The sequence below is a fragment of the Rhizoctonia solani genome, chromosome 14, assembly GCF_016906535.1.
Source record: "Rhizoctonia solani chromosome 14, complete sequence".
Taxonomy (NCBI): domain Eukaryota; kingdom Fungi; phylum Basidiomycota; class Agaricomycetes; order Cantharellales; family Ceratobasidiaceae; genus Rhizoctonia; species Rhizoctonia solani.
The window spans coordinates 1,992,664-2,017,297 of record NC_057383.1 but is presented as its reverse complement, the minus strand read 5'-3'; the positions used below and the strand labels follow the sequence as shown (position 1 = coordinate 2,017,297).

Genomic DNA, 24,634 nt, shown 5'->3' with positions numbered 1-24,634 from the left:
CCAAATCGTAGTATTTGCTTCAAAGTACGATAGGCTACTGCGGACTTGGGTTTGAATTGTATTAATGGGCCCTTGAGTCCATATCCTGGCCGAAACCTGTCACCACGATCTTGTTACCGAAGAAGTCTAGTTTGGGAAACTACCCTACGTGGGTTGCTGTTCGGCATAGTGAAATCCTGAAATATGGGTTATTGCGGGCTTGCATCTCCACTCTCGTGTGCCATACGTTAAAGGTACAAGTACGTACAGATACAAATGAACTCGGCTTTGAATGCGGGACGTCAAACTCAACTGTGATCCATGAACTGTTTCTTGCCATAAGCCGAAACAATGAACTACATAGAAAAGCAAAAGATTGGCTGGATCAGCGCATCTGGAGCACCAATACCATTGCGTCCAGCTTGTGAAACAATTGGATCAACGCTCAGCCCTAGAAAGAGTCGCTGGGTATCAACAGATGGCCGAAAGGTGGAGCGAGATAATTAATATAAACCCCTATGTTAGCACTGCTCCCAGTGTCGCGCTACACCACTTCCAGTATTCTTTCTTTCCTCGGTTCTGAAGGATCGAAAGATGGCAGCCGGCTAACATACACCGAGAGCCGCGCCGGGAGGCGATGACTGAGACGTTTCCATATAAGGAAGCGAGCTGAGCGGTCCACGTGCTTTCCCAAGTTGATCACGCGGTGAAACTCGGGTTGTTGCCTACATCATTTCCACCGTCTCAAGTGCGTTGCTCCAAACCGACCCCGAGACAGCACCCAGATACCTCGTGTAGATACCATACCAGTATATTATTGATCGCATACACAATATTAGCAAATGTTATCATCGTCATATAATCTAGATCTGGCGAGTTCTCAAAAATCCCCCCCCCCGCCCAGTATTGAGAATATAAAATGGAAAATACGCGGATAATCCACAACTTCTCGGCGTTTCACTCACCCACGGCTTCCTGAGTTATTTCGAACTGTTCAAACAATACCAGTAAGATTTCGCCAACAACAAAGAGATAGCAACTAACCGGTTTTCTTGGCCGCTGGCAGGAGTACACAGTCGAGGGTTAGACGAGAAGTTCTGCGAGTGGCCGAAACGACCGGCGCTTCATCATGTTACGAAAGTGTCACAAAGTCGGAGAGTGACGTAGAGGCCTGATGAAGCTTCAATAAAAATCCTTTCCCAAGCTTGTAAGAGGTTTGGATATCCTTATCGCAAATTCGAAGTTGGTTTGGTGGGATTGCCGAAGTATCGTGCTCCCCGTATGATGTAGAATATAGGTTATTCAAGATCTGCGACCACCTCTCCATAAGGTCAACCCACGTTTGGTGTTCCGAAAGGTGCGAGGTGAACTTGCGATACAGCCCGGAACCGCAAATAAAGGCTACCTTGCTCTCCGCGCTGCAGAATACGTGATGGTAGTTATTTATCTGGTCCTGCCTGTTTTTTGAGGGTTGAATAAGGTGGAACATCATCCACATGCATAGCCACCAGATTGATTCCATATCGTGGAGTTGGTTGTGCCGGAACGGGGGAACTTGGATCGGTTTTTGGGGTGGCTCTAGGGTTTGTTCCATTAGGGATTCCGCTATTGACTCCAGGACTTCACGCGAATTAGACGTTTGCCCGGGTGATGGGATGGTGCGAAATCGATGATGGTCCATGAGAGCTACCTCGGTGGCCATAAATAACACTGTGCCCTACATAAGACTCAAATAAGCCTCGGAAACGGTAATCATGAAGTGTATGACTCTCACCGTTCGTACATTATGGGCAACTCTCGTGTCATTGATATCCTTCCCATACTCCAAGTCCATTATCACACCACGTTCACCCCAGGGGCCTTTGGGTGGTACAAGTAGTATATTCCCCGAACTCACGTCTCGATGAACGTACTTGCAAAGGTGTATGGCATGCAGGCCTTCAGAATCATGGGGAGAACGGCAAATGTCAGCGACCGTTAAAGTTCTTGTGCCTCGCTCACCTTCCCAACCACCTTGGATCGCGGTGAATACCTCTGCGAAATTGCGCAATTTGTGTATCGGAGTGCCAATCTCCTCGAATACGGTGAGGTAGTGTTGGCGAGGATATTTACCCAGAAGGAAGACTTGATGCCCCTCCGAAGGTGAATCCGGAATGTCTCCCAAGTGTCCAACGCTGTCCCTCACGGAACTCGTGGTTTTCAGGCTTCTGCTACTTGTAATGTGGAGCGCAACCGCCGAGGGTGACCCAGAATGTGTGGGTAGGAGCTTTCGAGTTGGTACCAACTCTTTTCGGCGCAGAGTTGTGTGGGTATTATCCAGGACGAGTGGTTGAGCGGGATCAAAGGGTGCAAAACCATAATCTATCGGAGTAAGAAAGTGCTGGGCGTAATCTGGCTGTTCGCTCCGGAATTTCTGGATAAGCTTATGCTCTGGGACACGATCTTCGTGCACCCACGTATCTTTGAGAGCATATGAAGTGCCAACCAGTTCTCCATCAACCAGCTTCCGGACTTCCCACACACGAGTTCCACGACCAACCATACTATCGGCTCCTACATCGGAGATTATCCCAACAGTGCGGTATATAGTACTCGCCTGCGTGTCGGGGTTTCGAATGGTGATATCGTAGGAAGGCTCGGAGTTTAGGTTGTTGGAGGGAACAAGTTGGATATTTGGGTTGTAGCCTAATTCAACTCCTTCGGCTAGTAGCACGGATAAAATGATACGGACGAGGAATTTCCAGTCCTATAAAACCCTGTATTTATTTCCCCGGCAAGGTCAGCTAATTATAAATCGCTTACCTTGTTCACATCAAACTCCTGTGAGGCGACAACATCGGCTCGGTCATTATACCATAACCGGACTTTTGTATTCTCACAGGTAAGCCCATGTACATATCTACGACGAGCGTCGTTGCGCATGATATGGTGCATCGACCACATTACTTTGCCAAAGTCCTGCCGGTCAGCATCAACAGGTGAGCTCTAAACGCGAAGTTTATCGGGGCTCTTACATCAATTTGATTCTGTCGATTATGTACATTCTTGAATTCCATGGGCATAACAATATCGGCCCAATTCGATTGTCTTGGACCTGGGTCCTCGATAATTACTTGGAAATATCCGTCCGGTCGGGAAGTGTTACGGCGATTGCCAAGCGGCGTGATTTGCCCAGTCACTTGGAGCCGTGTGGTGAGAGTGGGCTCCATATGATGGAAACTATGATAGGATTCGATTATGGCTTGAGAAACATTGTCGAGAAATCGAAATTTCTCGGTCTCAGGCTTGGTGTTAACGCACGGGTCCAATGGCAAGCAACGCCATCGTGAATTAGGGGTATCCGGATCCTTGATATGACCAGCTGTTTCGAGCGCATTGCAAACCCCATTTAGCGTTTCAGGCGGGAGAGAAGGGAGGACCGCGTCCATGAGAGAATCCAGATACACCTCCGGGACCTCTGGGATGTCGCGCGTGAGTGTTTTTCGGGAATCAGCTACGTGCCATGACCGATATTCGCTGGAATGCGTGTGTCTAGCTTTCGTTGGAGAGTCCCCATGGGTGTTGGACATGATGATCGTGGCGACACAAAATTACGTGAAACCTCGCAGAGTTTTGGCAGGAAGTGAACCTCTCGATAAGCGCCCGAGTCACCTTGTGCACCGCCACAGACCAAACATTGTCTCCATTCAATGGAGTCCATTGTGCTTTTGGAAAATATGCTCACGGCACCCGTACGGAGTGTTCAAAATGAATTTTGATGTGATTTGTAAATCACAGATCCAGAATGACTCATGAGTCTCCTTGTTGTAAAGAATTTCGTATATTTCTTAACAATAAGTTATTATTCACGTGGCGTATTTTTTTTTTTGATTCATATTTAAGGAGCTACATGCGAAACAAGGCAAACCGCTCACACACGTGGCGTATAGTTAAGGCTCAGATAGACTCCTAATCCACGACTAATATATTCGATCATGGCTTGTAAAGGAGGGTCACCAGCCCACCACTACCTAACTTTGGCGCTCATCAAAAACGGGAGCCAAAGGCCGCTTTTGATAGTAAATCCCACCTTTCTCCCCATCCAGACTACATTTTGAGCTTATGAAACAGTCGGCTTGTAATTATGGTCTATCATGATGGAGGGAGTAGCTAATTGATCTAACAAGCTAATAAGCGCTGATTAGCTCACCTGGTTTTTCCTGACAATACTATGTGATTGGTTATGTATAGCTGAGGTGATGCCCCGATGTTCCGCCGGGGCTAGCTTCCTTCCTTTTCTGCTGCTATGTACGTAGCCTTGCTCCAGTGGAACCTTGGTGTCCAACCATGTATTCAGGTCCAAGTAATAAATTGTATCAAAAAAATCTTCCAGCACGTGACTGTGAACAGACCAGTCACGGCCCAACTTTCCAGAGTCTCGTGCAGCTCTTTGTTTCTTCCCACCCGCCACCACGCCCTGTAGCTGTTAAGAGTAGCCACCCAACTCACCTCGGACTAGGAGGCACCGGGGTATGCGCCCCAGTCGCATGTATATAGCACGTGCCCGCATTTTTTTAATACACTTCTATTGCGGAGAACAGGAGCTACATACGAACTAGGCAAACCGCTCGTGATAATATATGAAAGACCATGACGCAACGCATCCATGGGCACATAAAAACGCAACGGCGAGAGAAAGAGAGAGGCGGAGAGAGAATAAGAGAGAAGAGACGGAGAGCGAGGCAAGAACCAGAGAAACAAGCGGACACCTGCGGAGGCAGGGGTTGGACGGGGATAAGTAGCATCCTCAATCTTGTTCGTTTATGAAGGGGAATGTATTTAAAAAATATGTAGCATCCCGAGAAATTATTTATAGAGGCACACGTGCCCGCATACGCGGAGATTCATCCCTTCCACCGCTACACATCCCCGTCTCTAATGCCCCCCCCCCCCGCGTCTCAGTGCCCCGGTCTTAAGCTTTCCTATCGGTGTCGCTAATGCGACCCGGCAGCCCCTCTAGGGGCCCAATTTCTGACCACACGCGTATCTACCGAATAGCTTTTCTCCCAATCAGTTGTAAATGTGGGAGAGATCTAGACCACTTTGTAGAGGAGCGCATCAGGACCTATAGAGATCTGTGCTTGGTAAACTAAAGCTACCAGGACACCATGCATATAGGTACGTATGCAATGACTTATCAACACACATTAAATTACAAAATATTGTCGCGTCCACCCGATTTGGTCGCCTACGAAGTAAGCTTTCAAATATCCAGTGCCCTAATCAACCACGTCAAAATCGTGGAGTATACATGTCCTCAGAATGGCGGGTTCGATAATAACTCTTGCATCGACTTGCATTGAAGCAAGAAATGGGCCTCAGCATGGCCTGGATAGTACCACGCTGCCAATGCCTATATTATTGCAACATTAGTGTGTCACCTTGAACTTGGCTATCTAAGATAACCTACAATGATAACGTAAAATCCGACCATAATCAGGCCTTCAGACCAGTTCGTCCGTCCGTCTTGGGTGATCGAATTGACGAGGAACGAGGCTCCGACTACGACTACGATTTCGAAATGGTCTAATCCCTGGTTTGTTGCTTATTTAGAAAACGAGAGGTAGAACACGAACCAAAGAGTAGCGTGAGTGGTTTTTCCAGTGCCCATGCAACCAAAATTAGCACTGGGATCCAAAAAAGAGTGAACTGAACACTATGAAAGGTCTTCGGTCAAAAAGCGAAGCGGAGATGGAACAAAAAAGTACCTGAGATCAATGGATTTTGCCTTCGCAAGGTCATTCGGCCAACGGACGTCCATCTTCATGAGGTTTGAACGGATAAAGAACATGAGTGTATTGAGTCCGTCCCCAGCAAAAGAAATTAGGGGAAGTAATATTAATCCGAACCACTATAGCTGTGTTAACTAGGTAGCAAGTGGGAAAGACAAGGACTTGCCTCGGAACTAAATAAACGCTTCGCCCGAATCACGTCAATGCTTTTAACGAGCTAGATGGAATCATTCATTTACGTTCAGTGAATAAATTTCAGAGTACTTACCCATTCAGCAGTAATGCTCAATAGCCCAATTATGATTATTAATAACAGTATTGCGACCCAAGGATTTACTTCGGGAGGATGTTGGTGTTTGTTACTTCCTTCATCAATAAACTCTGAAGCGCCATGCTCGTGCTCGACCTGTGAAATTAACCGCTCACGATCCTCTTCCATATCTTCCTTTGAATGTGGCTTCCTGAACGGTCGTTTGAATGTATGCATGGGATTGAAAGGGTCGCGAGGCGTGAGTTCACTATAGACAACTGCATGGCCTTTCTCAACATGGTCATCTTCGGCCGTAGTATGAACAGTTTCGACAACAATGTGTTCACCGGGTGGATTATGGAGATAAATTCTTGAGCCAACGTAACTATGGATTAATCAGTCCTGATTCTGAACTGAGAAAATATAATAAGCTTACACGAGAAGAAGTATAATAGAGATACCTCTTGATAGCCGTAACAACCAGTCCCGAGTCAAGTCTGACACCGCGTCAACGGTCGATGCAACTTGAATGGCGTAAATAGAAGCGTTGTGCGTAGGAGGTGTGAACAGCACGCGCTTGTTCAAATCAAGCAGGTTGGTGGACAATAGATCTCTGCGCGTTGGTGCCGAGCCTGGACGGGTCGCTATGCGCGTTTCGTTGATAAATTGAGGGGCGTATTGTTCGGGATGTTCGTATGGGAGGGCAGAGAAGAAGGCAGTCGGCACGACAAGGGATAAGACTCTATTCAAAACGCACTCATTAAGGGATATGCCATCAACACAAAGGCCTTAGATGACATACCCAATTGTCAGCAAACTTTGATTGAGCTCGGTTATTCGTGGCTTGAGCTGCTGAGCCCATAATTTGGTTCCGTCCGTCAAGAACGCGACTCCAGGGACGAGTAGACAGTGAAGCAAAACCACACCGATCACTGTTGATTGAAGCAGCTTGAGTTCACACTTGACTAAAAGAACGATAGCGAGTACGGCTTCGACGGTGTTGTGAAGCGTAATCACAATGAGGTCACCGATACTTTCCCCGCAGTAGAGCGCCAATTGTTCTCCACCGTACTCGGATAAGTTTTCGAGTGGAATAATCGCAATGAATGACACTGCATATATGTTAGAGCATAAAGGGTAGGACTATTGTGAGAGTATTCACGAATAAAGGTATAAACCTCTTCCCACTTGGCTAGAGCTGCGATCCATGAAAAAGGAAGGAACACTAGTAAAATGTTCAACCCTGTGAAAGCGCCCGGTCGATCAATTCATTGCGTCATCCTCATCATCTTTACTCACAGCTACACAACATGATAGCCTTCAGGCTTTGCCAAAATCCGGGTACTTTGTGACCGCGCTCACGTACACGCTCCCCATTTAGCTTGCGAAAGAAATTGGAGAGTCCAGGAGCTTTGCGTCGAATACGAACGGGTGCATCGGGTGAAGCGGAGCGATGTCGATGGTGTGCATATAATGGGCCCCGCGGGTGTGAGGGTTCGCTGTTTCCGCTGACATATGATGTAGCCACGGTAAGCTTTCCAGAACTCGCCCCGAGGGAGAATCGATTTGGGTTTCGTTGGTAACTAGGACTCCAGGGATCGGAAACACCTGCATTGTCGCTATGAGATATAGGTTGAATATGCCGGCGTTCGTGCGTATTATTAGTGGGATTGGTCCTGTCTTGTGATTCGTGTTCGATATCATGAACACGGTGCATTTCATCGATAGAGGCTGCAAATTGAAGTTAGTGGCTAATATCAGGGTCCAATTTTGGTTCACTCGCCTTGAGACATGTTCTGTGGTTCTGGTGTTAAAGGGGCGGAACCATTTAAACCGGGGCCTGCTACGGGAACTTGAATCTGAGGCGGGGGGGAAGGCACCTCATGAAGAGATGAGTACTGATCAGAGGTAGGTGGTGTTCGAGCGGATGGCATCATTGTGGTCCAGAAGAGATATTACACCGTATTGGGGCCAAGGACTTGAATTTATGGCTGCACAGCAGGACCTGTGCACAGAGATAACAGACCGAGACATCATTCAAGGCCAAGGTTAGCCATGTATATAGCGGTGGAGAACGAAGCGTAGCTGGGCACAGCTTGCCTCATATCATTCTTCAATCTAGTCGGGCACCACCTCCGCACCATGACTTGACTATAATGGGCGCCTGAGAGTCTTATGACGACATAGCAGTTTTTACTGGCTCCACATAATTATAGTACATGTATGCGTGTAGTCCTACAAAACGGAGTGTGGATATCCATATCATTTCTCATGCAAACATGACAGCAAAATCGAAAGCGAATGTACACACATATGTGACTAAAAAACCCATAACTGAAAACAAACAAGTTAAACGCGAATAATTTACGTGTACTAAGATCCACTCGGCGTGCTCGGGGCACCAGGTGTTTTTCGTCGCTCGTCTGCCAACACTAAATTGATTGGATCAACCAAATGAACTAATGACGTAGAGGGCGCAAAACCTCACCTAGCATGGCCTTCAAACTCTTTTCTAAAACTGGCTTGGTCAATACACTATAGTAATGCGTCAGTGCCGGCCCAGATACCATAAATGTGTAAAATGACGCAACTGATTCGCTCCAGCTTGAAGATACTCCTGTTGGTCCTCTGTCAAAGCATTTCCAGTCACTCCTACTACAAAGTCTTTTCGATCAAGTTGTCGTAGCCGGCGAGCCACTTCAACGCCACTACATATCGGCATGCTAAAAATACCTTGTATCAACGACATATAGGGAAAGTGAACCAACAGCACTCACTGGTTGTCTAGGAACACAATATCGTACTTGGATTCTCCATACTCCCACCCACCCGATTGAGCCGCCAAAGTTGGGGTCGGATGTTCTATAGACGCCGATAAGGGCGAAGGAAACCCGGCCGAGGATTGAGTGCGCTGCGACTGTGGAGTAGGCAGCGGTGCTAAAAGCATGTCGAGCGCGATTTGCCCATTCTCGGCGTTCTCGACAGTGCATCCTAGACGTGTGAGCATCCGTGTCATCAGTCGGCGAGTGAGCGCTAAATATCGAACCAAAAATTAATTCACAGCCATGTGAGAAGAAATCAAAAACTTACAGTCATCGTCCACGACGAGAACTCGAAGAGGTGATAGACTTTCCGCGCTGCCCGCCGTCGGGCGTACTGGCGAACCGTTACTCGGAGCTGGTGCGGTCGTTTTGAGCGGAGGCAATGAAGTTTCGGACGGCATTGACCGGTGTGCGGATGGTTTGGGTGATGCACGGGGGAGTTCAGCTGGTAGGACTATCCTTGACGCAGTTGGGTCATTCAGCCCCACTCTCGAGTCGCTGAGGCCAGTTCCAGATCGTGAAGGGGCAGGCTCAGACATGACAATCCTCGACGCAGTTGGATCAGAGAGCGCCAGTCTGGATGCACTGTCCGACCCTCCGACTCGAGAGGTAACAGGCGAATTCCCTACGCTCGGCCGGCCACCTGTATCAGGGGATAATGTGCGTGTCGCAACAATAGGACCTTCTTCGTGCGATGATTGCATGGGAAGTTGTGGAACTAGCTCAACGACGCCTCCATGTTCCTATGACAATATCAGTATAATACTATTCAAATAGATAGAACACGGTCCTACCATGATGGACTTTAATGCACTCCCGCTCTGTAAAGGCGTTGCTGGTGCGCCAGCCGCCAACAAAGCACCAGAACCCAAGCCCGTAGATGCACCACTACTCGACGCGACCAGCGGTTCGACCGACGCGACCATCCCGCTAGCAAGGGGACTGATATCCTCTGCGCCATGAGTAGGAGTAGACCCAAACATAGCTACATTGCCATCGCTAACCCCGGGTGAAAGCGCCTCCCGGCTCCTGTCCGCCGCGTCGATATTTCTCGTTGCCTGATCCACGTTTCTGGCGACCTCTTCCGGATTCCATCCACCCGAGAAATTGATAGCATCGACCGCGGCGTCTCGGGCCCGTGTAGCATGCACACCTGCGACGGCTTTACGACCGACGCCGAGCGGGAGCTCGACCCAAAACGTGCTGCCAACTGCCCGTTTGGACTTGACGCCCAATCGCCCTCCACTAAGAGCAACAATATGCCTAACAAGTGCGAGGCCCAGACCGGTCCCTTTCCCACCTTGCCGAAGCCCACTGGACGTCTGCATGAATGCCGAAAACAGTCGTTTTTCCTCCATGTCCTGCTGCCTGATCCCAACGCCCGTGTCCTGCACCTCGATCCGGACAACAATGTGCTCCAATAACCGCTCCAACTCCGACCCATCGCTCGTACCGCGGACGAAGGGAGGGGAAATGTGAACCTCGCGATGATCTTGGTTGACATCGAATTTGTTACTCGAATCACTCGAAGGCCGGTGGTCGCTCGAGAGCCTCGCCCGATTCTCAGGTCCAGGAATGATGAGCTTGGTTCGGAGGGTGATTCGCCCGCCGGGTTCGGTGAATTTGCAGGCATTGCTCGCCAAGTTGGTCACCACCTGTCTCAACCGCATCTCGTCGCCCATAACAATCCCATCCTCCTCCGATCCCTCTTCCATGCGCTGTGCAACCCATTCCTCGACGCGCCGGCGCGATGTATCCGCCGAGACGTATTGCTCCCCGCGTGTAAAATTGATATCACGCGCTTGAGCTCGGTAAGCTGCGAGTCGCGCCTGAACGTCGATTTCATCATCCAACTCGACAATGAGCTGGAGGCCTTTGGCGCTGGCACCAAGCCCCAGGGGTACGAGCATTGAACGAATGACTGCATGAAACGCGAACGGTTTAGACACGGTTTCGAAACGGCCCGAGTCCTAAAAAGGGAGTTATTGGAAGTATTTCAACGAAGAATGTTTTGACTTGCCATGCGATTAAAGTCGAGTACGTCATTCAGGACCTTGCTCATCATGTTTAAACTCCCTTCGAGGGCATTAAATTCGATCTCGTGTTCTCGTTGAATGGCATTGGTCCCAGCCAAATTTTGGGCAGCCAGAAGAGCTGTATTGAGTGGTACTCGAACCTCCTATACACGTGGAAGTGATCAGCAACACTATTTCCCGCCACCGTAACCTAATATCGCTCTCGTCATGATGCTTATGAATCCTTATCACTCACATGGAAAATGTAGCTTGTCAGCCTTCGCTTCGAGTCCGAGCTTTTCCTCTCACTGATCTGAGCCTTTTGGGTTTGCTTATACTGCGTTTTGAGCTGGTCCCGTAGTACGTGAAGTCTTCGATCGGCTGTTTCGCGCATCCAATTGATGTAAAGTACAAACGCGTGGTAGATAATAAGGTTCAAAATGTGTCGGATCCATGTGGATCTATATGGAACGAACTGTGATCGAGAGTAAGTAGTGTGAATGGACGATTTCAAGGCACAAGAAGAGTGGATATGGATGCGTCGAGCGACTTGAATTGAATTGAGATCGGCACTTTGTCAATAATGTGGCGGTGGCGCGTCGATATTAACGTATGAGATCGTCATGAAATCACGTGGCATGACATCGTCAAGCCATGTTCGATAGCGGCCGCAAATGACGCACTCAGGGGTATAAAAGATACTCACAAAAGCCGCTGCGGTGCAAACGAACGAAATGACCATGAAAGTTTGGACGGTCCTATTTTGACCCAGTGCGAATATAGCGATAACTGGTAATCCTGTCACATAACTATCCCAGGGTAAGCTACTCGGGTGTCAAACCTTGGTTGTTAACTTACTAGAATAGCACCAAAAAATCCCGGTCCAAACACGGGATGTAACCAGTTCGCTGGCTGTAGTTACCGCAAAGATACATGAACATGATATTGTACCATGCCCAGGACCATACCGCAGCAGCAAGCCAGATCTGATATATCCATGGACGAGTTCGGGGCCAGTCAAAGGTGATGAACACGGGCAGAGGAACCTAAGATATATAAGTGAGCCAAATGACAAGCGTGGTAAGGAGAATGGACGTACTGTGAGAACGGGCGCAACACCATATACAAATATTTTGTCGCCCAAGATGTAAGATTGCTGGGATAATAGCGAGGTGGCGAGCACCCAGTTGAGAACTAGGAGACGAATTACAAACAAGGCGAATCAAATGAAAGGGTTGGACCGACTTAAGAAGCATGAGGCCCAGAACGCTAATGTTTTGTGGGTATAAAACGTCTCCTTGATGTATTGTGCTTCAGAGACAGGATCGTGAAAGTGTAGACTAGGGTAACATCAGCAATGGTCCGCAGTGATGGTAGCGAACCTACCTGAAAAATCGCTCAATAACGGGCCATATTCGATATCTCAAGAGAACCATGGCCCTCGTTTCGGCGACACCACTACTAGTGCTCCCAGTAGGACCTGTGGGTGGTGTACCAATGTCATCCACATGGTGCGGGTGTGTTGACTGTGAACGCTGCGTGGACTTGTCGAGAGACAAGAACTGCTTCATTGGGTTAATTGTGTCCGCAGCACACGGAGTATGACACATACCTGGTTATCAACAACAACAGCGTCGACCTCTGCGTCCTCGCAGTCGTCTTCTTGCTCCAACTCGTCAATGTTGGTGCGGGTACCATGACGGTTAGTAATCTCTCTCAACGATCCTGAGCGGCCCATCTCCATATCAGCCATGTCCCGCCTCCGCCGTCCCCAAAGCCTACTACCGAGTCTGCTAGGGCGCTCTCTATACCCTGGGCCGGTCCCGCCACTCAAGTCTCCGTCGGAGGTTATGGTGCGGGCAACAACCCGTCCCCAGCGAACACCGCCACTCCCCTTGACACTCCCAATCCTGGGCTCAAGATCATCTGCTCCGCTTCCCTCGACGCTGGAAGTGCCTGTACCGGTGCCTGTTCCGGTGCCTGTGGGTGGTCCTGGAGGGCCTCCAAAGCCGGTGGTTCGCTTGAACCTGGTCCAATGGCTCTGGAGTGCTGACCGGTCGAAGCGCGTCGTCTTGACCGGTCCCGAGGTGTTCGGAGGATGCTGCACGTTGGAAGAGGGAGAGGACGGTGCGGTGAGGAGTGGTCCGTGGCTCGTGTTGGTTTGTCTGTGTGGTGTCGAGGGGGCTTCTGGGCGGCGGTCGTTGAGGTTGGGCGGTGAGTTGGCGCTCGGACCGAGGCTGTTGGAGCGTGGTTGGAGAGGAGAATCAGGGGCAGTCGTCGCAGTGTAGGAAGGGGCCGGGATGGCAGTAAAGGTGGATGAGGAAGGGGTGGTAGAGGTCCCCGAAGTGTGGTGTGTGGAAGCCGGAAACGAAGGGCGCTGTGAGGGCGGCATCTAGGCCAATTCCAAGAACGATATGATAAGACCAATGCCGAAATTCTGTTGGTTGTGCCAAGTGGCTGTGGGCATGCGGAACAAATGACGTCGATTTGGGTCTAGAGGATCATCAAGGCGTGTTGAGTAAGTAGGGGGAAAATATCCGTATCATCCCAACTTGAATCCGAACACGCACCTGCGACCGTTGTTGCTCAATCTTCAGCTTCCCTGAATCCTTTCTGTCGGCCTTGCCTGCACTTCCACGGGCCTGCTATCCCTGCGGAACGAATCCCGCCAGATTCACACTGCAGGTGGTGGTTGGCTATGTCTTTTTGCTCTTTCTGCCGTCACTATAGTCCCTGACAATCCTTAGCGAGCCGCCGACTCGGCACCGACGATCGGGCGCTTACAACTCAACCGCCGGGCTCTATCCATTCCTCCACATCCCGATTCAATTGAACCGCAATGAAATTACTCTGTTCTCTTTCACCGAGTCTAGCCTTACGGTCCATGTACATAAAATGACAGTATTTGCTACCTGTACTCTTTTTCCAAGACAACGCAAATCTGGCCGTCTTTGCCGAATCCCGAATAGATTCCTCCAGCTTCCATAAACCAATCCCACGCTGCTTACGGTAAAATCAGATACTAGAGATAGTTCAGGGGCAAGACACATGCCACTCACCTATTTGCCAAAACATAGTCTAAACCTCCCCATTCCCCGAGGCACAAGGTTCGTCTCATGCAAAATACATAAAGGCATACATGAGCTGAGGGCCGATTTATCGCAGTATGACGCCATTGAAACACCATTTTACAGGCTGGCTTGGCGTTGCACATCACCGTTAGGCTCACTCGTTACATTGTCGTCTATGGAACGCGTAGCCTTGTCCTTGTTCCCGAAATATCCGGCCAGTCAGCTCTCACGTTGCGGCTATACCTTGGTGCGTACGGATCTCTCCCAATTAGACGATATAGACTATTCTCACGAATCTAAGCAACGTTGTACATGTGGGGATATTTCAACACTCTGGTCGTTCAGATTGACCCTGGCACAAGGCTACCTAAAGTTCACTGCGAAAGCCTGGCAAACTGCCGACAACAGGCACCTCTGTTGGCTTGGTATGGATCAACGTTGACGCATATATCCAACTCGGACAAATCGCCGTGTAACACGTTTGCCTGATCCATACTTTATGACGCAAACAGTACGTTGATCTAGGGTTCTCAATATTACTTCAACAAGCTTATTTATGAGCGGTGTTAGCAAGTCTTTTTCGTGCTCATCAGCCCCCACTGTCGGTATGTCACAGACGAATGAATGCATGTCAAATTGTTTTGAGAATTTCAACGTTTCAAGGACGAAACGAACAGCATGTAATTGCATAAATTTGCCTATAAAATAATCAAGTTGAAAAGAATAACACTTAAATCTAGGAACGAAAACGAATAATGCTCTCTTTTACATAGCAGTACCTATCAACTCGGCATGCTGCTCCGACCTGGGACTGATCCTAACCTTGAATGGCACCGGACAGCTGAAAAAACAGTATCATCAATTAGGTAGAACAGTATTGCATGCATGATAACTTACGCAATTGAGCTGTTTTCCGTTGTTTCCTCCGACGGCACCAATTCGTTCCCGTTTTCGTCTTTATACCTCTCGATTTTCAAAGTCGCGAGCATTAAAGCAATTTCAAGGAAGAAGATCTCTCGGAAAAAGTGTTGACCAGGACAGATCCTATCGTGAATAGAGCTTTAACCATGGTATGTCAAGCTACAGTGATTCGCTTACCTCAGACCCCACCCAAAGGCTTGTGGGGGAGGTACCGTTGGATCAAGGTACCGATCTGGATCGAATTTTTCTGCATCCTGATACACACGTTCGTCTCTGACAGTGGCCCTATATTTATACGGATTTAATTTTGGCTCGAGTCAAGCTCAGTACGAGGTTACTTACGTCACATGTCCGACCCTAAGAAACACCAGCATATTTTTAGCGGCCTTATATGCATAGGTCTCAACGTCACTCACATTATTGCACCCTTTGGAATCCGATATCCTCGGTATTCATTCTCCTCTGTACAAATATGAGGCGCGCCTGCAATTTAATCAGATCGAAATTGAACACTCTCACTCGATGGGTATGCTTACCGAATGGCGCACTAGGGTGCCATCTCACAACTTCGGTCATCAACCGCTCAACAAACGGCAAGCACGGTCGGTCTGCGACGGTCGGTAGGCGATCAGCTCCCACCACCGCATCGATCTCCCTTTGAGCCCGCTCTTGGATTTCTGGATGCTTCGCCATTGCCACTACGAACCACATCATCGCTAGTGTCGACTACGGGAATCGTCAGCATTGGTTCACTAGTCTGGCTAGGTGTGTCATACCGTTTCTGTGCCCGCTGTTCATTTCGAACGTTAATTAGCAAAATGGAACCCCGTCATTCCAATACACATATCCTACCTCCTAAGAGACCAGTGGCTACACTCTTGCAAAATTCATCAGCGTCCGCCTCGCTCCACCCCGTCTCCCGAAGCTCCTTGTAGGTTAGAGAGACAATCGAGCAGTCGTCGGCACCACTGACCTACAGGGCCATGCTGTTAATGCCATTACTATACCCCGTCCGTTATCCGACTTACTATGCGTTGTTTGGCCCAATTGTACGGATCACCCATAGCCCGGTCCTTCTGATCCCGCCACTCGTAAGCCTTTTGCTTCCATCCAGTTCCCGGTACCCAGTCAGGAATGTTCTCCATCCATGGAAACGCATTCACCAGAAAGGCTGAAAGGCACGGTAAGATACAGTGCTAACCTAATGGATAGATAAATACCTACCTGTAGGGAGTGATGCGTGCGATAGGATCGCATTCATTTTCGAGATATTAGTGAAAAATGGATCTTGAGCTGACTTGAGCTCATAGCCGTAGACCGACTCCAGAAATACGGCAGAAGTCGTCCTTTCACCCGAGAAATAAGCTTAGGAAATAACAGAGCTTCGAGGGATCTCACCTGTAAAACTCTTCGTTGAGAAAGTCCGAGGACATGGGTTCCGCGTGTGCCGCCAAGAGACGTGAAAGTAGCCGTCTTGCTTCGAGTTCTTGCAAGGATCGAAATGTGGTTACAGCATGTTTATTTAGGCGTGCGCCCATAGCCCGGCGCTGCTTCTTCCAAAGCTCATTCGTATCCATAAACGCCACAAAATCCTTCAAATTAATGCTTCCGGAAACGTCAAATCAGCAATAAGCGTGTTAGAGATCGGCTTACAGCTTGGGTGACGCTATCATGGGGGGACAATATCTGCCAGAGTGTATATTTGATCGTTTCTCAAGGAGGTCATTTGCGACTTCGTTCGAATTGAGAACGATGATGGTTGTGCCAAAGACATTAAACGAAATGATGTCGGCTATCAAACCAGACATGTCATCAATCTTATCTTATCTCTAATTTGTAATTATACGAACAATTTAGCTTTGCACTCATGTCGATGAATGCGCGACCTTCTGAGGATCTGGGAATAGATAGTAGCTGTCCGATTATAGGGTATGAAGGAGGGCCTGGAGGTAAAGGTAGTCGACCAAGACGTAGTTTGCGCAGAACCAAATAACTTGAGACGGCACCGACTCCCAGTACGAGCAAAAGTGAAGAGAGAATGCTGCCTGACATGGATAACAGAGAGAATGAACACGAGAAGGGGCTTGGAGTAGACAATGGCAGTGAGATCCGATTTATACTGCAGATACTATAGAGAATAGACCGAGTTCAGATGTGGGGGATAGACTAACGGCGTAAGTTATCACTGAGATAATCTCTATGACCATCTTGGGACCACATCAGTACCGATTCCCTACATTCGAAACAAGCCTAGGGGTATCAACGAAGTGTGGCCCGGAAATTGGCCGCCTTGAATGACCTTATTGTCTCACTAGGGGCAATCCTCCGGCATAGAGGCCCGGTAGGATTCCGAATCAGCCGCAACAATAAGGAGTGCCACAGGAAGACTATTGTACATGTTAAATCGTTTGAAACTATTGTTAGGCTGGAGGGTGTCCATAAATTAGGTACCGTGAAACCCCCAGCCACACTCTAAATTAGTGGTTGATCGGCGTAACACTGGGGTAATTCGGCTGCATGCCTTATTTTCGTCAAGGACGCCCTGGCCCTTCGCGTGGCCAAAAAAATCAAGGCTCCAAAACCTGGAGCATCGATTGTAATGTATGCGTGCTGCCATTGATTACGGGCGGATCGGCATGCTAGGTATCCCTAACCCAGGGTCCTTCGGGGTGACTCCAAGACGCCATTATCTGTTCGAATTCGCCCCCCATTTTTAGCACCCCGTAGCGAAGAGGCGTTGAATGGGTCACATTGCCATCGATATACTGAAACGAATAATAGGTGCGTGTTTTCCGCGACGAGGCAATGCTACGTATTGTGGTAACATGTAACGTTAATGGTCGAATTGGAACATCGTGGCGAGACATGTGACCATCGGAATCTATATCCGGGTTCGACCCATCTATCCCAACCAAGTTCATACTGAAGGTCCCTGGTCAAAGTGGTTCTCTCTTATATCTTATCATGTCAGTGAGATTGAAGTCGCAGTAACGAAATACAATTTATGGCATTTTATTCCCAGATTTATATAGCTACGCATCCGTTTCTTCTAGATCCAGTGTTCAGAGGTGCTGCAAAGCATGTTTGTGTAATAATGGTTTTAGTATTATTAAATTTATCAAACCGTTGGAGTAAGAGAGACACGCGTACGGTACCATGCCTGTCTGCACCGTACCTATTGATCCAGTCGCCACTATAGAATCATGAGATATCCATATACAACTCCGGCGGCTTTGTGTACGCATATTGATGGCTCATGGTACAGTTTTATTCCTTGCCGTTGACCACGCTACTTGCAGACATGATTTCAGGCCTGAAGCTGGGGTTCTAGTAAAAAGGAAGCTTGGTCTTACATTAGTTTACTGTAGCTTACAATATTTCCATTTTTTCAGCGTACCGAATTCGGTATGTGCATTCGAACGCACCAACTTCAGGGGGTTCATGAGTAAAACATCTCGGCAGAGCGTTGACCCAGAACTCGGCAGAGCTAACGTGGCGCACTTCGCCTATCTAGCACAAGCTTTACAAATTCCCTATGTATCATTGTGACTTCGGTAAGTAGCCGTTTCCCGCCTCTGGCTCAACATCCGGTCCCGTTAATCTCCTAATTAGTTGTAGAATATCTACCTAGGGTTACTCCACACCATGGGGCTTTGCCCTAAGGTGGTGCATAATACAAAGAATCCAAAAGATAGCTGTTTGCTCGCTGAGCTCCAATTTCCTCTTTTGGCACGTGACTTGTTCCCACTCTTACCAGGCTGGTCAGGACGTGAAAGCTTGTGAAGGCTACTCAAATTGGGTTGAAGCCCTACCTTTACGTTACCGTCCCCTTCTCCTTTACTCCGCTATGTACTTAGTTTACTGAACTCCTTCGGCGGAAGTTGTTGTCACAACGGCAGGATCTACATGAAGGGTATGCAGACTCAAGGCTGCCGTTTATTTATATATGCGCATTGGTCGCGGATATTATTTGCTCGAGAGCTTTGTAGAAGCCGATATACAAGGCGATTACATGACTCAGATGGTGTATAAAGTGGTACGATTGTCTCAGGATTTGTTTGACCGGGGCCTCTATCCTAACTGTTGAGCCCACAGTTGCTTGGGGTTATTCATGGTTCTCCGTGTTCTCTGTACGCTTGCGGAGGCTCGTGGAGCGAGGCAGGAGGCTTAGTCATTACATACTTTATTTGGATAAATAAGCGTCACGTCAATATCATAGAGTAACATAAACTTCAGCTGACTAAGACCTTGTGGAACTTCGTGAGCGTATTATACGGGGACTCCCAAAACCCCAGAGTGCTCAGGTTTTGGGGACCTGCCCGTTTGGATTCAACCAGATTCATGAATTCAGAAAACCCACGAGGACTTTGGAGGTCATTTGATGCTTTGGAGTGCTCGCTTTACCTGGAACGAAGTCTTCTATTTGTTCACGGTGAGCCCCAAATCCACATGACGCCCGGATTTTGCCAGACATCCGCACCTCGACTGAATACGGTAGTAAGTTGAGGGTGCGCATTAATGGAAATAATGGTCAGATTTTGTCGGCATTCCACATATACCGCTCGATTTTCTACGTCCAAAAAGTCTGCACTTTTGAACTCAAAGGGGAAAACGGGGATGCTATGGTTTCGACTAGTTTGCAGCGTCATAAGTACTGTACACTAAGTTGAAATCAAGCACAGCAAATGTCTCAGGGAACCCCGCAATGTTTTATTAAGACAAATGCAAAGTCTTAGCCCTTAGGTAAGTCACTACCGGCTTGCATATGACTACACACAATCTCTGGACTCGATTCGACCCAACTCCAAGCTAAAAATCAAGGTAGGTGAAAACGCTAGTAACATGAGACGGACTAAATCTACCGCCTAATCATACAATCCATGTCGCTCAAATTGATGGGACCAAAACATTAATTAGGTAAAGGTGTTATCTCCAAGCTGGATAAACCTATTCACTGCTCCTGAACCAGAGATCATGCTAAAATACAGAATGCGATACACTGAGCTTACAAGCTAAATATAATAACAAGGGCTACCTGTATTCCTTAGATTAGTTTGCATCAGAATTTTTTGCTGGTACCCATTTCAGCACCGGCCTAATTCCCATCAAAATCTATATAGGCTAAATCAACTCAAATTTCACGTACGTGATTAGGTTTGTGTTTGAGATCAATACTGGTGATTTAGTTACAGCTCAAAGCAACGTACGTATACGGAGATCCGAAAACCCCCGGAGCGCTCGCTCACTCGTAAAGGCGAGCGAGTATTTTGGAGCATAAAATATGACGCTCCGAAGTGCTCGTGGTACGCTCCGGACCTGGTAGGATCCAAATGAACGGGTCTCCAAAACCTGAGCACTCTGGAGCACTCCACGCTTTTTCGGGTCCCCGTAGAGACATGACAGGCTAGATTAGAGAGTTGGACTGGTAGATTCTGCCGAATAGATCTACCTCCGGCATTGAACGCACGTTGTTATGTCACAGCAATGCTTCACAGCAGAAAATGAATTAGGAATCAGACCTGATATTAACGTAGCATTCCTCCGTACATATAAAACAACAAAGAGCCGGTCTACCACTCGCCTCCAAGCTCGGGGTTGTCTTCCAACGCCCGCTCATTATGTCAAAAATTTCTTCAGTCCAACCCAGCTCGGCGTTGTTGCAACTAGGAATTTCGTATCACCATCAACTTTGCTATGTCTTACTTGGCGTCGCCGGTGCAATGGGTATATTGGCTCTGTACAAAACATTGAACACTAAGTCAGATATTTCGATGTTGGATGGGCCTACTGCGACTTCGGCGGTTTGGGGCACGTAACCGATTCAAAAAACGTTTTCCTTGTAGCTAAATATGCTGCTTTTGACAGGAAGCGTGTCCGATATCTTCGACGATGAAGGAGGCCTCGAGTTTCAAGATAAATTAAGGAATACTTATGGTTCAGTATGCCGAATACAGGGACCATTTGGGGTAGGTTAATGAGATTATTAGTGACGACTTAGCTACACTTTTATACAGGCAAGCGAGCTATGGGTTTCAGACCCGCGGGCGCTCCAAGAGATCCTGATCAAGGCACATGATTCCTTTAAGGAGCCCGATTGGTTCACTACGTGAGCTTTTCACTTACTTGTTTTTGTTGTTTACTAAACATCTTTATTGAATTTAGTTGGCTAGAGCTTGTATTTGGACAAGTAGTTTCTACAGTCTATGGTAAACTCGGTAGCATGAGCTTTCATAACTATGGCTAACTCTCATTAGGACACCAGCATAAAATCCAACGTAAAGTATGTGTCGATTATCCCAGTCATTAGCTATACGGCATTGAATTTTTGAAAGATCTTAAACCCAGTTTTCACCACAAGCCACATTCGCAATCGTGAGTAAGGATGTATAATATTGTTGCAAAATCTCACATTTATTCCTTTTGCGCGTAGTGGTAAAGTTTTCCTATCGCGATATCCGTACTATCTGATAATATTTCGCATCCAGACGCCTACTATAACAGCAATTGGGCAAAAGGTGAGTCACTCGTTATAATTCGGGATCTTGATCGAGCTATACGCTAACACATATATTCGCAGTTCGTCGAGAACTTGAAATCAGAGGTTGAACTGAACGAAGCCAGCGCGGGGGTAGTTGACATCTTCAAATGGATCCACTTGATTTCCCTTGAGATCATTGGTCAAGCAGGTGTGTTACAAACACCTGTTGTGGAGATTAACTGAACTTCTTCGTTTAGGAATTGGCCATTCGTTTGGGATATTGGAAGGAAACATTCCAGACTATCTGGCCGCTTCTCGCGACTTTCTGTGAGTGTGGGCGTACTATTGCCTCTACACATCTCTAACCATTATTAAAGTGCCTTGATAATAGAAATGTGGTATTTTCATCCATTTATTACATTTTTCTCTCGGATAGGGCCTGCTTCCTTTCGTCGGGCGATTGTAGAGTGGATCCCACACCGGCCTGTGCAGAAAATGAAGAGCGTGTCTGACACTATGTATAAGATGGTCAGCTCGATACAAGTGGCATGTGAACGGGACGCTGATAGCTAAGATTTAGGCAGCAGAGATAATGAAACATAAACGGGAAGCAATGGATAATGGAACCTTGGATTCAGAAGTGGCGGCCGGAAAGGACATCATGACGGCTCTCTGTAAGCAATTCTGTTTCCACTGTTTTTGTTATTTTTGACTTGACATCGTCAACATCTAGTGAGGCAAAACCTTGTCGTCGCACCTCACGACCAGATGACAGATGAGGAGGTATTGGCACAAGTCAAGTGCGTAATAATAGTGGAGCAATCCAAAATGTGGTAATAAGATATGCACATTTATATTCATTAGTGGGCTAGCATTTGCAGGACATGACACCATAAGGTACTGAAGTTACACATGCTAAGAGCATAGCTAATGACCAGTTTTTATGAAACCTTAGCTCTGTTCTCTCGCAAGTGATCAACGTATTGACCGAGCACCAGGAGGTGCAAACAAAACTTCGCGACGAAATTGACACAGCGCATCGTTCTCACGGAAAGAATTTGGATTACGACCAACTCAATTCACTGTCTTACTTGGATGCAGTTTGTCGAGAGTCCCTGAGGCTTCATGCTCCGGTATTTACGATTCGTGTCGCAGCCAAGGACTGGACACTACCTCTCCATTACCCTGTTAAGACCAAGGACGGAGAGTTCACGCTATCGACAATACGAATCTCAAAAGGTACCACTCTGCATATAGCCCTTCGAGCTGCTAATAAGGATAAGTAAGTATTAGAAGTCATGTTGTGCGACTTTACTGATCCGGTGCTCCAGACGAACTTGGGGGGCCGATGCTGAGGAGTTCAAACCTGAGCGCTGGCTTGAACCATTGCCAGCCAGCGTTTCGGATGCTCGAACGCCTGGAATATATTCATCAATGTACGTATTAGCAATGCAGTGAATATCTTTTTTGGGACATTCTTTTTGACGATCGCTAGGATGACATTCTTGGGAGGACCGCGAGCGTGTCCGTGAGTGGTCTCATATTAATTCAATTAGCAAAAGTTGACAGCTGTTGCTCCAGAGGCATGAAGTTCGCCCAACTGGAGATGAGTTTGTAGCTTTTTTTGGAGTAAACCCCTGAATTCTGACACTGAAGATGTAGAAATTGTACTCTCGCGCCTAGTGTCGTCGTTCACGTTCGATCCCTCCGGAGATATGATTAAATGGAATGCTACTGGAGTCGCCAAACCGCATGTCCAGCGACCTGATGGGAAATTGAGTGGGACTCCCATGATGCCTATTGGAGTGACCGTGTTGGAAGAGACAGAGTAGATAGCTACAGATGTGTATAGACACCCACGCACTTGGCCTTGGTTTGTTATATAGATTTTTAGCGGACATTCAGGCGCCCATCCTATTTTTGAAATTCAATCCCATTTTACTCACCCCTCACTTTTACAGCAAAGGGCATGTTGATAGACCACGCCATCCCTCGTTCAATGCTTCATCATCAACTATGTCCAGAGTGCCATGGATAGCACATGCAGAAATTGCATTCGTGTGATCGTTGAGGTAGTTCATCGAGTCCTAATCTAGATGCCGAGTTCGTCTCACTGAGGAAAGTTATGGCGCTGGCGACCAGCGCTGATAGACCTGTCAGCTTGCGCAAAGTGCTATTTGCGCTGCGATCAAGCAACCGAGATGAAATCCTCGATTTAAGTGTTTTGGACGCTGATTTTGGGAGGCGGGAACACTCAACTTATTTTTGAATTGACCTACAGGACCTTTTCGATACATCGATAAGACCAAAACAAGCTTCCGCTCGATTACTAGTAAGTAGAACATATTCAAAGGTAAGAGGTCGTTTATACTACAGTTGAATATACTTGAGTAGTATATATTACCTTTGAAAGCTACGGCGATTTGTATTTCCTAGGCTGGGTAGTAACAGCAGTTGCCCACACTTCGCCTGCGCAGCGTTCCATCTCTATCTCCTGCTCACCGTCAGTATTTCCAGCCTAGTCTTATTCATATTCAGCCCACGCTCGCGGTGCGACCTAGGTGGAGGGGTCTGGATCAACTTCCTGAGGGAAAGGTGCGGCAGGATGGTGCGGGTAGCGGAGCCGGGCACGCCGCACGGCGGCGTGCGCAAAAGCGGTAGTGGATCAACCGTGCGTCTACTGTGTAAAGCGACAAACGAATCGAGGGAGAAAATAAAAGAGAGAGAGACCGAAATGAGACTAGCATACAACAAACAACAGAAAACGCGAGAGGTCGAGGCAAAGTACAGAAAGATTGTACTAACGACAGTAGTACTACAGTAGTACGAATGGGTGAGGCGGGTAGGTAGCGTGAGATAAACCGTGCGGGTGCGCAACGGGAGTGAGCAGCGACTCGTCATCTCCACGCTGGGTATATGTGAGTACTGAATCTAGGTGCGACCAAATAAACGCGCACCTACCGCTAGCCATGTACAAAGCCCCAGCTGGAAGACTGTATCTGTACAGATCATGCACATAGTTCGCGAGTATCGGGAGGCAAAGAGGATCCCTAAAAGGACAGGGGGTCGCCTCCGTCGATTAGCGAATCTGACGGGAGCTTTTGGAAGCAACAGCGGCACTCACCAAGAAGGGGCTACGGGCAAATAGAAGGGCAGAATAGGGCAATGGCGATCACCGAAATATAATAAACTGCGGACGCGGGTTAGCGAACCTGGACGCATACAGTGAGGTCTCTAAACGCGCTGGCACTTAAGAACAGTCCGAGTCTGGGCCCGCGCGTGCAGAACTCATGATATTCTATCAAATACGGCCTTGTATTCTATTTT

General features: G+C 47.9%; 5 protein-coding genes across 5 annotated transcripts; 1 reads left to right on the top strand and 4 right to left on the bottom strand.

Annotated features, from left to right (window-relative positions):
* Nucleotides 1–1,111: 1,111 nt before the first annotated feature.
* On the bottom strand, nt 1,112–3,548 carry RhiXN_11243 (uncharacterized protein; the record flags this gene model as incomplete). Its single annotated transcript, XM_043331058.1, has 5 exons — nt 1,112–1,696; nt 1,754–1,917; nt 1,981–2,725; nt 2,782–2,937; nt 2,994–3,548. 5 exons carry the CDS (start codon nt 3,546–3,548, stop codon nt 1,112–1,114), a joined length of 2,205 nt encoding a protein of 734 aa, XP_043186403.1.
* Nucleotides 3,549–5,275: 1,727 nt separating this feature from the next.
* On the bottom strand, nt 5,276–7,937 carry RhiXN_11242 (Sodium/calcium exchanger protein; the record flags this gene model as incomplete). Its single annotated transcript, XM_043331057.1, has 10 exons — nt 5,276–5,371; nt 5,429–5,544; nt 5,595–5,674; nt 5,727–5,869; nt 6,019–6,385; nt 6,437–6,742; nt 6,803–7,112; nt 7,163–7,243; nt 7,300–7,731; nt 7,826–7,937. The coding sequence occupies 10 exons, from the start codon at nt 7,935–7,937 to the stop codon at nt 5,276–5,278; spliced, it is 2,043 nt and encodes a 680-aa protein (XP_043186402.1).
* Nucleotides 7,938–8,373: 436 nt separating this feature from the next.
* Nucleotides 8,374–13,229, bottom strand: RhiXN_11241 (protein-histidine kinase; the record flags this gene model as incomplete). The annotated part of the gene is made up of 14 exons (XM_043331056.1): nt 8,374–8,432; nt 8,489–8,535; nt 8,592–8,723; nt 8,778–9,033; nt 9,091–9,565; nt 9,617–10,792; nt 10,864–11,001; nt 11,094–11,312; nt 11,696–11,749; nt 11,806–11,883; nt 11,937–12,031; nt 12,083–12,177; nt 12,224–12,399; nt 12,450–13,229. 14 exons carry the CDS (start codon nt 13,227–13,229, stop codon nt 8,374–8,376), a joined length of 3,780 nt encoding a protein of 1,259 aa, XP_043186401.1.
* A 1,444-nt stretch (nt 13,230–14,673) lies between these two features.
* RhiXN_11240 (cytochrome P450 family protein) lies at nt 14,674–16,881 on the bottom strand (the record flags this gene model as incomplete). The annotated part of the gene is made up of 13 exons (XM_043331055.1): nt 14,674–14,749; nt 14,806–14,952; nt 15,007–15,114; nt 15,172–15,186; nt 15,246–15,312; nt 15,366–15,555; nt 15,606–15,619; nt 15,682–15,802; nt 15,858–16,000; nt 16,054–16,175; nt 16,228–16,434; nt 16,483–16,621; nt 16,680–16,881. The coding sequence occupies 13 exons, from the start codon at nt 16,879–16,881 to the stop codon at nt 14,674–14,676; spliced, it is 1,551 nt and encodes a 516-aa protein (XP_043186400.1).
* A 3,797-nt stretch (nt 16,882–20,678) lies between these two features.
* RhiXN_11239 (cytochrome P450 family protein) lies at nt 20,679–23,139 on the top strand (the record flags this gene model as incomplete). Its single annotated transcript, XM_043331054.1, has 16 exons — nt 20,679–20,795; nt 20,844–20,935; nt 20,992–21,035; nt 21,084–21,109; nt 21,175–21,201; nt 21,315–21,344; nt 21,407–21,515; nt 21,565–21,634; nt 21,685–21,835; nt 21,888–21,981; nt 22,041–22,107; nt 22,263–22,589; nt 22,639–22,743; nt 22,803–22,835; nt 22,889–22,917; nt 22,970–23,139. 16 exons carry the CDS (start codon nt 20,679–20,681, stop codon nt 23,137–23,139), a joined length of 1,491 nt encoding a protein of 496 aa, XP_043186399.1.
* Nucleotides 23,140–24,634: the final 1,495 nt, after the last annotated feature.